Source organism: Thunnus albacares, chromosome 21 (assembly GCF_914725855.1).
Source record: "Thunnus albacares chromosome 21, fThuAlb1.1, whole genome shotgun sequence".
In the NCBI taxonomy this organism is placed as follows: Eukaryota; Metazoa; Chordata; class Actinopteri; order Scombriformes; family Scombridae; genus Thunnus; species Thunnus albacares.
In genome coordinates, this window is record NC_058126.1 from 17,135,974 (window position 1) to 17,149,713 (window position 13,740).

A 13,740-nucleotide genomic window follows, 5' to 3' on the forward strand; every position below is an offset into this window, starting at 1 on the left:
TACCCCAATTAGTGGGTGACTAAATGTGTGTTTGTGTGTGGGTGTGTGTATGTGAGGGCTGGCTTAAAAAGTAAGACTCTTATCCAAATGTGGAATGCAAATTTAAGTAGAAATTTAGAATATACATGTATATTCATCATTCCTACATGCGTGCATTTGTGTGTGTATATGTGAGTATTTGAATATAAATATTCCGCTCACACCATCTAAACCTATGTATAGCGGCGCTCACTATAGGGAGCTGTGTGTTATCAGTGTAATTCACTGAGAGTACATCTGCTGGCTGGGCTGTGACCTCCACACTAGAGGAGGGAGTGGGTGTGCAGCACTGCAGGGTCATTGTTAAATCTCTCTCACTCCTAAGGGAATCCGCTTCCTGCTGTGTGTGAGTGTATGCTTGTGTGTGTATGTGTGTGTGTGCATGTGTGCGTGTGTGTTCTCTCCAGGGTGTGGGAAGGTGGGGTGGTGTGTACGGTGTGTGTGTGTGTGGGGGGGGGGGATTAAGCTGACTTAAGAAAATTACAAATGAAAGATTAAGAATAATTCTCATGTGGCGTCTCATAATCATTTTTTAATCAGTGAGAGGGGTCAAAGAAAGGAGACAATGACAGAGGGACAATATGAGAGCAGAGATAAGAGGGAAAGAGAAAGAGAAGAGGGTGAGCTAAGGGGGGTACGGTAAAAAGGATGGGCGCAGAAAAAGAGAAGGTGAGAGGGCAGGGAGAAAAATGGAAAACAACAAAAGAAGGCACTGAGATAAAAACAATACCCCGATGGCATCAGATATATGAGATAAAACAGATAAAACTGACCAAGTGAAAGATGAGCAGAAGAAAACCCAATAACAAGCTTGTGGCAAAAATATTAAAAAAGGAAATACTTGACACTTTGTCACGCCCTCAGCAGAAATGTGCCTTTTTTGCATTTTCATTGACAAGACTTATCAGCCCTTTTTTTCCCCTGTGTCTCATTTGAATTCCAGTATCACTCACCTAGACCAGATCCAAGAGCAGCTGCAGTTGCAGGATCTAGCTGGAACGGGTTAATCATCATCTGGGCGTCTGGGCCACTGCTGCTGGCTGGGTTCTCCAGTTTTACACCTGCCAGGCCCATGTTTTGAGCTAGGTAGTACTGGTAAAGCTCTGCCTCGGCAGGGGCCAGGCCCAGATGGAGGCTGTGTTGGATCTGCTTCATGTTCTGCTGCAGCAGCATCATGTTGTGCATGTGTTTCTCACTGGTCATATGGATTCTCAAGTTTCGAGCCACATTGGTCTCATAGTCACACACCTGTTGGAAGTAAGACAAATGTTTAACATCATCGTCAAAGCATTATTGTACACTTCAAATTAAATTGTAATTCTTTTTTCTAATCGATTTTTATCGAAACAAACTTTTCATTTATGTTTATATAATGTTCAATATGGGCATTGACAACAAGAAGAAAATCTTAATAATTCATTAACAGACTAACAGATGATGCAAGCATAATAGTGTAGTGTTATATTTCTTATGGTTTCTTCAATACTTGGAGATAATGGTAGAATGTATGAGAAATTCAGTTTTATAATGACCAGAGGTCAGATGATGTGGCCAAGAAAAATAATAGACACAGTGACGCAGAGGGAAATAACTGACTCATTGTGTAGACAAATTGGTATGTTGCTACCGCAGCACTACAATGATTCTCTGTTTGTTTCATTACCTCACAGCGCCAAGTGGGCTTCTGTTTGGGCTTGGATGGCGAAGGTGCACCGCAGCCTGCACCAAGGCTGGCACTGGGCACAGGGTTGGCATGGTTGTGGTTGTATTGTGCCTCAGTGCCACCGTTCTGGAGTGTTTGTACGTTGTTCAGATGCTTGTCTGACTGCATATGGATGCTAAGGTTGCCTTTGGTGGTGGTTGAGTAGTTGCATACCTACAAGGCAAGGTTTAATATAGTGATGCATGATATACACAATATGCATTTATAATAAAAACAGATTGATCTGATAAATTATTCAGTATCAAAATGATTTTTTTAAGACAGTCTTTACAGATTACCTCTAAAGCTGTGATAGTTGTTGTTGAATAAAACACAGAAAGAGAAACACATTTATCCCATTCTCTGACTTTTTTGGACTACCTTAATTATCTTACTAATACTTTCACTTACTATTACTACTTAATTATCTTACTATCTTAATTTGTGAATTTCAAACAGATAAAAGACAGAGGAAACAGAAATCCATATTGATGGAAAATTAGATAGACAGACCTCACAGCGGAAAGGCTTGTATCCACAGGTATAGCTTTCGCCTCTGGCTAAACGAGGGTGAGGCTGTCCTGTGCGGCAGTACGCACATGATCCTCCAGACTCTGGATGTTTCTCCTTCATGTGGGCGTCCAGCGTCTGCTGATACTTGTAGTGCCAATTACACTTGGGACACTTCAGCGTCTTGCAGGAGTTACGTGAATGCATCATCGTCATATGCCCTCCCAGAGACCGTGAGGATCCCAAGACTGTGTCACACTTGGGGCACTCCACCCCACTACCTGGGGACCCTTCACCAGGGCCAGGGGTACCAGGTGTCCCTGGAGTTCCAGGTGTACTGGGATTTCCTGTGTGTTGATGCAGAGGCCCAGGACTCTCATCATCTCTACGCAACATCATCAAGTCAAGGGGGTGGGAGGATGGTGACGACCCATCCCGTCCTGCCAGGGCTTCACTGGTTGAGTCGTTGCTGCTCTCTCGCTCTCTGACAGCTGCCAGGGCAGCGGACAGACGGCTCTTCTCCATCTCCAGCTTCTCACACACAGGCAGGGAGGAAGAGGAGGTGGATGCAGGGCCTTTGCTGTCACTGTTAAACTTTAGCACACTGTTGGAAAGAGGGGAAATACTTTGGTTTAAGAGAGGGAAATCTTTGCTACTGGTGCTGTCAGCTCGCTGGCCTGTCATCGCTATGGTCATGGCCTGCTCCTCCTCCTCATCTGCCTCCATTTCTACTCCACCACCATTAGAGTAAGCATCATCATCCTGCTCTGGACTTTCTCCTCCCACTGCACCGGGCTCCCGCTTGATGAGCGGGTACTGGCTCAGGTCCGGCCCATTGGGTTGCAAAGTGCATGTGTCCCTAATGTGGCCCTTGCAGTCACTATCAGAGTTCCGGCCTTCCAGGTTGCCACCAGTTGCAGCAGCAGGAGAACTCCCACTGGGGGTTCTATGGGCACCAGCCCCTCCCCCGAGGTTTGGGTTGGTCTCAGCCTTTGGCATGGTTTGGGTTCTGGGGGTTTGGTCATTGGAGGAGCTGCTGGCACTGCCCTTCAGGAAGGCAAAACCTGCCTGAAGGGAATCTGCATTCTCCCCACTACTGTGGAAAGCATTCCACAAGCCGCGGAGCCCCGTGTCTGGCCCTAGGAAGTTGGCAGGTGTGGGAAAGTGGGGTAGCACAGAGTTGGGGGGTTTTTTTGGTTCCAGAAAGCTTATAAGAGGTTCTTTGTCCTTGCCGATGCCCTGGATGATGGCAGAGACATGCTTGTTGCTCAGCAGCTTCTGCTCCTGCTCATTCAGAGTCATATGGTGGTCATGGACAGCATGTGTCACGAAGGAACGGCTGTAGCCAAACGACAGCTTGCACAGGAAACACATCAGCACAGGCTTCCGCCGCCCATCGGCTACGCAGCCCTCAAACTTGGACAAGTCCACATTGTTGGGGACATCTTTGGACACACAGGAGTTTTTGGCTGCACCATCCGCCTTCAGATAGTCTTTGTCATTGTTATGGCGGAGGTCATAGACACGGAAACTGTGCAACACGGGACCAGCGCCCGCCAGCCCTCCAGCTGAGGTATTTGGGAAGGAGGGGTGGTCGGTCGCCAGGGATTTATTCCCCAGGGATGAGGCGATGTGGAAGGAGTTGATGATCTGGGGGTAGAAGGACATGGGTGCAGCGGGCTGCTCCAACCGCTCCCCCCCTGGGCTCAGGCCACTCTGGCCACTGCTGGCCTGGGCATTGGGGAAGGTCTGGGAGGGCAGCAGGCCCCTGAATTGGAGAGGCCCAGAGAGCCCCCCCTGGTTGCCACGCTGCTCTTTGGAGTCCTCCAGGATGAAGGCAGAGCCATCGGGCTGGTAGATGATCTCACCACACAGGTTCTCCACATCGCTCTCCTCTTCCATCTCCATCTCGCTGTTCATTTCCCCCACTTCTGCAGCACCCCCCTCACGCTCTACCTCATCTTCACTCTCCTCCCCAACCATCCCTTCAATCTCCTCACCCTCCTCGTGACCTCCAGTGGTAGGCAGGCGGGCGTTGGGGCAGTGGTGCTCCATGTATTTTTGTAAACTGGAGAAGGAGCTAGAACATTCGTTGCAGGGGATCTCCTTTGCCGGTGCCACTGGAGATGTGGCAGGGGCAGAACAGTCTGAACCCAAAGCTGCTCCTCCTCCTACTCCTGGTAAAGTCCCAGTAACACTCCCTTTGTTACCGGTAGTAAAGCTTTCTCTCCGACTCTGTTCAGTTACAGGGTCGATGGTTGCACTGACAGTGGTGGGGGTAGCTGTGGACCTCAACGGGCTGACAGCAGGCTCTCCAAGGCCATTTTCCGGCTCTCCAATGGCGACAGGCGACGATTGGTTGTTGTTGTTGGCGTTGTTGCTGTTGGCGACACTGGTCTCCATGGCGACAATGGAGTTGTCCTCAGCAGCAGCGTCCAGCCTCTGGCCACCATGTTCCTGCTGCCGTGACGACACCATAGGGGGAGAGTCACAAGTTGCCATGACAACCACTACATAGGGATCTCATCTCATCCAGCCTAACAGGGACCTGAGTTGGGGAAAGACAAAAATAAGAACAGGACAGAGATTTAGTAAATGGTGTTTCACAGTAGATATTGTTGGTTATTATCAACCTCTGTATGGTCTAACACTGAGAAATAATAACAATGTTAAGCAACTAGCACCCAGACAACTTTTGAAAAAAGAAAAATCCAATATTAACATTCCCGCTTGCATCTTTGTCTTATCACTGACAGACTGCAGATTGCTTGACACAACCACAGAAAAAAAACATACTTGAGCAAAAGTTTTGTCTCACATTGACCTCAGGGACCAGAGCTTAGAAACAGGGGAAATGAGGTATAAATGAATGTAGCAGCTCCCATGGCAGCCAGCAGTGGGGAAGTTTATAGGAATAACCCAATTGTCTAGTAAATAGACTCTTTGATCGGCATACCACGGTGCAACACTGGAAGCAGTTTCGCCTCTGTTGTGTCCTGTGTGTGCTAATGTTGTGTTAAAAGATTATGATTTCAGGCTAGAACAAGCTATTTTTGCATACTCTCAAAAGTACAGTTAAGGACAAAAAATAAACACACAGTGAAAACACAAATGAATCATTTTATCAAACAACTTATATGCAGAAAAGTTAGTGTTTTTCTTTAAGAGGAAAAGTGGATTGGATTTAGAGGACTCTTCAATCATTGGCTAAATCAGTCTTGGCATGTTCTTACTAGTCAGGAGTTGTTAATTAGACAGTACCTATTAACCTATTAATGCCCTGAAGACATGATTTAGACTCTTTGTGGACAAGGGAAGTAAGACATTGCATATTGCCTATTGGCAAATTTTCTAGAGAGGAGTTCAGACACAGGAACAAATCAGGAAGTTAAATAATATTTACATTTATAATGTTTCATAATGTTTCTGAAATCTGTTTTCATGTACGGGCAATACGGGAAAGAGGAAAAAGGAGACAGAGAGAAAGAAAGAGAGAGAGAGAGAGAACGAGCTTCCATGAGGAATGATGTTTGGAATACCAGTGAGATGTTATCAATCCTGGGCGGCTGCCCATCTCTCAACCCCTCACTACTTCAATCTCTTGGCTTTTCACAACAAGTCACAAATGCAAAAGCACACACAAACACACACGCAAACAATGCAGAAAAAAGCCTCCTAAGCTGACACAGGCGGCACCCCACAATCATTTCATTTTGCAACCAGAGGCATAATTTCTCATCACTGAAAGAGAACAAAAAGAAACAACTGAGACAAAGTCATAAGGGGAAAAGTAAAACAGACTGAAAGCTTAAGAGCTGACGCTTCATTGCTATTTAGAAGAAACTGCTTTTGTGCTCAGCTAAATGCAACAAATGAGAACTAGTTGTGCATGCCAGTGTCTTTTCACTTGATACAGTACCAGCGCCTTTCAGATGCTTGCGTGTAAATGAGCTGGCATTAAAAGAAAGCTTTAAAGAGCCATGTTAACCTTTAACCCAATCCACCTGCTGCTTAATTCTAACTCTCTTTTTCTACACTCCCTCTCCCTCACAACAAGGCTACAAAGCAATTAGAGGATTAATCCGCAACAATCCAGGGCTAAACAAAGCCAGTGGGAGGGACAGTAAAAGCGTGAGGAATGAAATCAAACATGTGTGTATGTTTGTGGGTGCATGTGTGTGCACGCGCTATAATCAGGTCTAATCTGACATATCCAAGAGATGATTCCATGGGGACTAGTGATAGATTAAAAGAGAGAAATTATGTTTTCGCTCTCTGTGTCTCACTCAGGTTCTGTCTCTCTATATGTGAGATTAAAGAAAAATTCACAAGGAGCAGAAAATGAATTTTAGTGCTTCTCAGTTCAGCAAGGAGGTAGATGTGAGACATGTACATGGAAAAATCTCCTGAGATGTACAGTTAGGCAGTCAAGGGGTAAAGTGAAGTTCTGCAAACATTTGGAATTTTTCACAATTTAAAAGTAAATCTTTTCCTTATAACTATAAAGCAAAAAATGTCTGCCAAAAATTATTTCACTTGTAAATCTGTGTAGTATACATTTCTGTTCCGTTCCAACATTACACTTTATCAGATTTTTTTTTTTAACCCAAGTGATCCTTAGCCCAAGGCACCAATGCTAAAGATAACAACTGTGTTTTCTTCTACACACAGACCCACACACACACACCCACAAGCAAAAAACAAAAACACACCTGTCTGCACATTAACTCACACTTGTAATTGCAGTGAAATTAGTAACAATTAGCTTTGAATTCTAAACAAGCAAGGAGTTGAAGGAGGCCAAATATGTGTTATGCCACAAGAATGCATGCTGTTAACACACAAACACACACACACACTGAGCCTGTTTCTCCACTGATTTGTCTTACTTTTAAAGACACAGGTTTGACTTAAGACATAGCTGCACTGCCTGTTGGACAGAAGAAGAAAACAAAAAGCATTTATGACACAAAAACAACAGACTGGGCTTGTTCCTGTAGTCAAACATATACATTTCTCCACCAGTGTCCCTCTTACCAAGGCTTGTGTAAAATGTGATTGAGGGTAAAGCTGTTCAGAAGCAGTGGGTTTGAGAGCTAATGCGACACATACGACAGGATTTACTACTTGTCAGTGGTGTCATTTCACTGCTTATTTCATTGGGGAGCAACCCCTTTGAATTGTAGCTCGGACATAAAACACTGCGGTTTATGAATTATGCATCTCCTAACACTTTAAGTATGGAATTATGTCTTATGGATAAGCCAATGTGTTAAGCACTTGGCACTGACATATCACCCCTGATGCTAACAGGTTAGCAGCTGTTTACATGTGTGCTGCCTGCCAACAATAATATGCCATCTCTCTATCCATTATTTTGTTATCTCTTATTAAACCCTCCCAACTGAACACATTCATTTGGTCAGTATAACCACCAGTAGAACACTGACAAACAAAGTAGTACTAACGCTACATGACTACTGTCTGTTTACATGCAACTATTTTCTTTTTACGTGATTACGAATAACTTTCAGGTTGAACCCAGTTTGAGGTTAAATGTTAATGTTGGGAATTGTTTTTCCATTTTGTTGAAAATATGCATTCCCCCCGTAAAAAGGGGCTTGTGAGGCCAGGAAACACAAAAAGCAAATATAGCAAAACTGACCAAATTGCTTGTTAATGCTGTCTTGGAAGGTATAAGTTTACCCTGTTCTCCAAAATATCTATGAGCTAGGGCTTTTTTGATGGAGTCATTAACCTAAATTCAAAAAAGATTAAAGTAACATACACTGTAAAATACCACAGTTTCTGTGAGAGCAATGCATATCCCTGCATCTAAATATTTTACTCTTAAGTAGGGACGCTGCAGGTCGAGTATACACATTCATTCGTCGTCCTCTGCAACTCAGAAGTGGAGCTGGACATGCCTTATGCTATTAGAAGACCGGATATTAGATCTTTAGTAAAATACTAAAGTCTTAGCTCTTAACTTGGCCCATCTTCTCTCATGAAAAAGCAATGTGGTGCAATGCAGCCTGGTGTAAGCATTTGAAGTCGCCCTGATCCATTCAGCATGCGTTAATTTAGCATAGCTGGACACAGAAGTAAAGAGATGTCTGGTCTTTGAGAGCTCAAAATAATATTTTAGACACAGAAATATGTAGACTCGCAGAGATCTATATAACAACTTCTAATCAGCTCTAAAAACCTGATTACCTGACATCTTGTCTCATGCATAAATAAGTGGAAAAGTTATCTGGCTTGCTTTTTTTTTTTGTTTTTCTCCATTCGCACCTTTCACAGCAGTAGTGCCCACTACTGTTTCTTTTAAGGCAGATCATGTTACTGCTAGCTAAGAAACTTTCCTCTCTTTCTCTCTCTCTCTCTCCCCCACTGGCTTCCTTCGCTCTGCTAACCAACCAGACTACTTTCATCTGAGAGAGAGCGCAACAGAGAGAGAGAGCTAGATAGACAGATACATAGAGATACAGAGAGAGAGAGAGAGAAACTAACAATGAAGCCCGGGTTTTTCCACGCTGCAGAAACAGTTCCCTTCTTTTAACAGAAGAACAAAAGAGATGGCCTGAGCCGCACCTACCTCTGTTTTTTAATTAAGCATGTCCCTTGCTTTCACGCACATGCACACGGACACAGGCTCACACACAAATACACACGCATACACTAAGGTAATTAAAGTGGCAGATCAGATCCAGTGAGAGGCAAATAATAGCTCAGGAATGCCTGCTTTGGACACTGCTAGTTCTGATGGGAGAGAGGGGCTAAGAGACTCCTTGGCCTATTGTTTTTCTCCCCCCTCCCTTCCTCGCTCTCTCCCCTATCCCTCCATCTGCTTTTCAGTAGCTCCCTGAGAGACAGAGAGGCAGTCTAAAGCAGGGGATTTCTCCACTTTTTTTTAATTTCTTCCAACTTTCCTCCTCTCTCACTGACTCAGGTTATTCTCAAAGCGCTTCCAGTTTTTGATGGAGGTTGGATCTTATATCATATAGAGGTCAGAAAAATGGACGCAGAAACTTATTCTACAAATACAAAGGTGTTGCATAAAAGCTACAAAATGGTTCAAATCTGCATTTGTGAGGGTCAAATTATTGTATCAAGCTTGGTGGGTTGAAATAAATGGTTTGATAATAAATTAAGTGTTAGCCAAAGTGACGAGAAGATGTCCACAGTGCAGATCTGGCACACTGAGCTCCTGGTGATGTCAGACTCTCCTCCTGCTTTTGTCCTCCTGTCAGACTATCATGCATTAGCCAGAGTTGCAGCCTGCTAAATGCCAAACCTGTAATTGCAGCGTCGCCACACTGCTGTCTTTGTTTACATGGGGATCTATTAGGTTCAAATTCTTCATCACTAACTGTCCGACATTTTAATGCAAGGGCAGACAGCGCTGTTAATACTGTGGCGAATATTTATAACATCTGTAAACAATGGAATTAGGCAGATCTGTGCTTTGAGATGGGATCATCTGAGTTCTAAAATGGTGATTTTCCCTTCACTTGTCAAACTGTTTGAGCACAGCTAATAACTGGTTAAATTAAACCCAGACTGAATCCTTAAGGTGACCCATGAAAGATAGCAAAGTCAAACAACAAAGTCAGAAGACAGCATGAGACTGTGGCTATATGTCCATTCCTTGAGGTCTCCTAGAAGGTCATCCCTCTCTCGGCATGTGGCCCCTCAGTCAACACCAAATCTTCTATCAAAATGTCACCAAGCGTTAGCCAAAGACAAAGGCGAAGGGCGCTGTGAAAGCCCCTGCATCCATCTCCCACTGTCAGTGCCATGAATAGGCCTACTCTGGTCTAATTAGACCTGTTTATTTGTTGCCATGCAGAAACGGAGGGATGAAAAACGAAGTGGATGAAGGAGGAGGGGAATTATCTTCTTCCTCACAATGCGAGAGGGGCTTTGGCTACCATCAAAGAGCGCCCGATGCATGCCTGCACACACACATATGCACGCAATCGCAGAAGTGGGCCTAATGCTCTCTGTCTAAAGTGTTAAAAGAAAAGACAGAGGGAGAAAATTGCAAAAGGATGAGAGGGGGGAGGGCATTTGCGTGACCAAGTGCTTTTTGTCTTCTTTACTTCTTAACCTCACAAAGGGTTTTCATGCAGCCGTTGTTTGTAGCCTGGAGGTGTAATATTAGACGCTAGATGCAGTGGATCTCCCCAATGTCCCCCACACCCTTTTCTGTCCGCCTGTCCTCTTCCTTGTGTCTCCCTTGTGAGCAAAGGCCTTCATTACCAAAAGACACCTTATCATTATTGCAAGGTGTGGCCCAGACACCTAAAGCAAAAGCCACTTCATTTAGCACAGGAATCTTGTTCGACAAATTACCTACTCCTCAAAAATGCCTTTTAGCGAATCAAAATCAAAATTACGCCTACATGAGCAATGATCTCGAATCATAGGAGGAGGCAAAAGAATGGAGAGAAAGGTTAAGAGGAGGAGGGGGAGCGTAAATAATAAGGAGAAATGTAGAGGACGGAAGTGGGCTCTTTTTCTTTTCCTAGAGCAGGTATGCAAGTTCTATCCCTCAGGTTGATGACAAGTAAATTGGTCTCATTGGTTGCTTAGGTAATATTACACCCAGCTGCCCTCAGGTCGGTACCTGATATTTCATTGTTAGATGAAAAAAAAAATATATATATATATATATATATGGGCAACACAGGAAATATCCAGCAACATGTGAGATGAGAGAAAACAAAAAAACAAGTCAAGTAGGCAAAAATAAACTTGTTGACCAGGTGAGATGAAAGGGTGAAGCCAGGGGCCATGTTGTCTTTTTTCTTTATCAGAGGAACAAGAGAATCATATCACTCAAGCCACAGATGGGTCCCAAAATCTGATCGAGGGTCAGATTACACCAGCCCTTATCCTAATTTTAACCAGGATAAGGTGAAAACATCTCTTTAGTCCTCCAGTCGCTGCTTAGAGGCGACTACCCAAAAGACTATAGGATTTCCTATTGAGTTCACAGCCCTGTCAAATTTATTTCCGTTAAGAAGTTTTTCATTATAATATTTTGGATGTGTATCCTAGGTCAGTGTCAGTATTTATCTGCTGGTTGTACATCTTCATAGAGACAAAGTTTAATGGATTAAAGACAACTTTGACTGGATTAACATTTTTACAAATGGACTTTGGGCTTACACAGTCCAGTCTAAATATATGCATAAGTCTCATGCCTTTGAAGAGGCAATATTTCAAACTAAACTCAAACTGAAACATGAAAATAAACAGTCAGACACTGCTGGGTCGCAGTCACCACTTACTGCCCTTGCTAAAGATTTTTCCAGCATCAAAGGCAAAGCCAATCTACATAGCTAATGCCTCCACTTTTTTTTTCCTCCCCTTCCTCGAACTCAAAACAGCAAAGACCGAGGGGAGCGAAAAAAAGTGGGGATTTTTCTTTTGCCGGCAATCTGGAAACACTCTCTAGTTAATTAGGGTTGATTGGAAATGAACCGCACAAACAAAGGGCAGCCTATGCCCTGACTATTATGACCGTGCACGCGTGCGTACACGTGTACAGGGGTGTACTATAACCACCTTAGATGCGCACGCCGGTAGAAGCTCCACTCTCTAGACTCTTCCCCTCACGCTCTCCCTTGTAACCCCCCCACACCCCCCCACCACCCCCCAGCCCCCCCCTTCCACCCCCCAGATTAAGGGAATGCACCGCCAAAGAATGTGTGACGACCTCCACTGCCACGGAGCAAAACTTCCAGCCCCTGACGCCACAAAAGGCAAGAAGGTAATTAAGTTTGAAAGAATAGAAGCACTGCCACAAACAATGCGCCAGTGTCCATGGGGGAGGGGGGTGGGTGGTGGTAGGGGGCGAGCGCTGGTGTGTGTGTGTATATGTGTGTGTGTGTGTGAGTGTGAGTGGGGGGGGGGGGGGGGCGGCAGAAAAGCCATTAACATTCAGTGGCCGGGTGAGAGAGAGAGGAAGGAGGGCAAAGGGGAACTGAGGATGGCATTCTCTCTCTCTGTGCTTCTCCCTGTCTTTCTCTATCGCAGCACGACTTGTCTGTTCATTCTTTTTATTCGTCTCTCTTCTTTTTATTTTCTCTCAATTGCCCTCACATCTGGTTTGGACTCCCCCCCCCCCACCCACCGCCCCTTTTCTCCCAAATCGCCCCCCCCCCCCCTACACTGCAACAGCTCTCCAATGCTCTTTTTTGCCCTTTTGCTGTTCCTTGTAGTTGCTCCCCATGTGAGGGGTGCCCCCCTACAGACAATACACACACACACCCTATTTTTTTGTCTATTCCAACTCCAGCTCTTGATTATCTGCTTTGCAAGGCTAAGTATGACACTTTGCATATGCTGAAGCTTGAGAACAGTACTAGCAAACGTGGACACACAAACAGTATCCCTCTTGGTTACCACCTGAGAGTGCTAAGAGCTAACTAGATTACCACCCTTCACACACATGGACTCGGAACATACAAACACAAAACATACACAGGGAGCTTTCATCTTTTTTGCCACATCTCCAGCAAAGCAGTTTAACTCAATTAGTAAAGAATGTAATTTTATTTACAGACTTCCAAGTAACTTGTAACACACACGCATACAAACACACGCACAAACACGCACACACACACACAGACCCGCACCCACAGGCTCACACAGTATAAGCAAACTGTCCCTCTCCCACGTGGTTGCAGCTAAGAAAGAAGTATTCATTGCTCATGCATGTGTGTCAGTCTGTGTGTGTGTGAGAGAGAAAGAGAGAGAGAGAGAGAGAGAGAGAGAGAGAGAGAGAGAGTGTGTGTGTGTGTGTGCATGTGTGTTCGGACAGTGGAAAGATCATGAGACACATTTACGTCAGATGAGTGAATCAGACAAACCACTGCTAATTTCAATGAGGGCTTCTTTTGAAAAAAAAAGGAGGGTGAGAAATAGAAGTTAAAAGTCAGGGAGAGGCAGACTAACAGTGACAACAATAGGTAAGAGAGCAAGGGATGATTACACAAAAGCAAAACTTGGTGCGTGTGTGTTTGCACATCTACTGTCCATCTCTCCTTCTACACAGCTGATGGAAAGCAAGTCACCAACTAATTGTGGTTTTGTGGCGTTATGTGTTTAGTAATCTGCCTCTCTTTGTCTCTGCATCTCACCAGAGACATGGATTAGTGCTAAAATGATGACTGCTTAATCCTTGATTTGCCTGTACTAAATAAATATTAATCTAGCCTGCTCATCATGCTCTTGTAAGGTACAACATACACAATATGAAAGGGCTTAGCTGTTACATAAATCACAGTCTTATCTTTTGGATGAGGCTAAAGCATGAGACCATACACACACACACACACACACACCTCCTCTCTGCAATAACATAGCAAGTTGAAGGGGGCGGGTTAGCAGGGTGGGATTATTTGCCCAGTGAAATTAATAATCCTGCTAAATACAAAGCTTGAAAAAAAAAAAATCTGGTCTCTCAAATGCATGTT

The 13,740-nt window shown here is 44.4% G+C and overlaps 1 protein-coding gene across 4 annotated transcripts in view; it reads right to left on the reverse strand.

Annotated features, from left to right (window-relative positions):
- zfhx4 (zinc finger homeobox 4) overlaps positions 1 to 13,740 on the reverse strand; it is a 308,534-nt gene that overhangs the window by 56,743 nt on the left and 238,051 nt on the right. For 3 of the 4 annotated variants that reach the window (XM_044340031.1, XM_044340033.1, XM_044340032.1), the window contains 3 exons: positions 2,255 to 4,799; positions 1,703 to 1,915; positions 993 to 1,287 (listed from right to left, as the gene is read on the reverse strand). In XM_044340031.1, coding sequence (XP_044195966.1) covers positions 993 to 1,287; positions 1,703 to 1,915; positions 2,255 to 4,753 — 3,007 coding nt within the window. In that variant the 5' untranslated portion in view covers positions 4,754 to 4,799. Of the gene's footprint in view, positions 1 to 992; positions 1,288 to 1,702; positions 1,916 to 2,254; positions 4,800 to 7,140; positions 7,172 to 13,740 lie in introns of those variants that run through there. The other variant, XM_044340034.1, reaches the window with a different exon arrangement.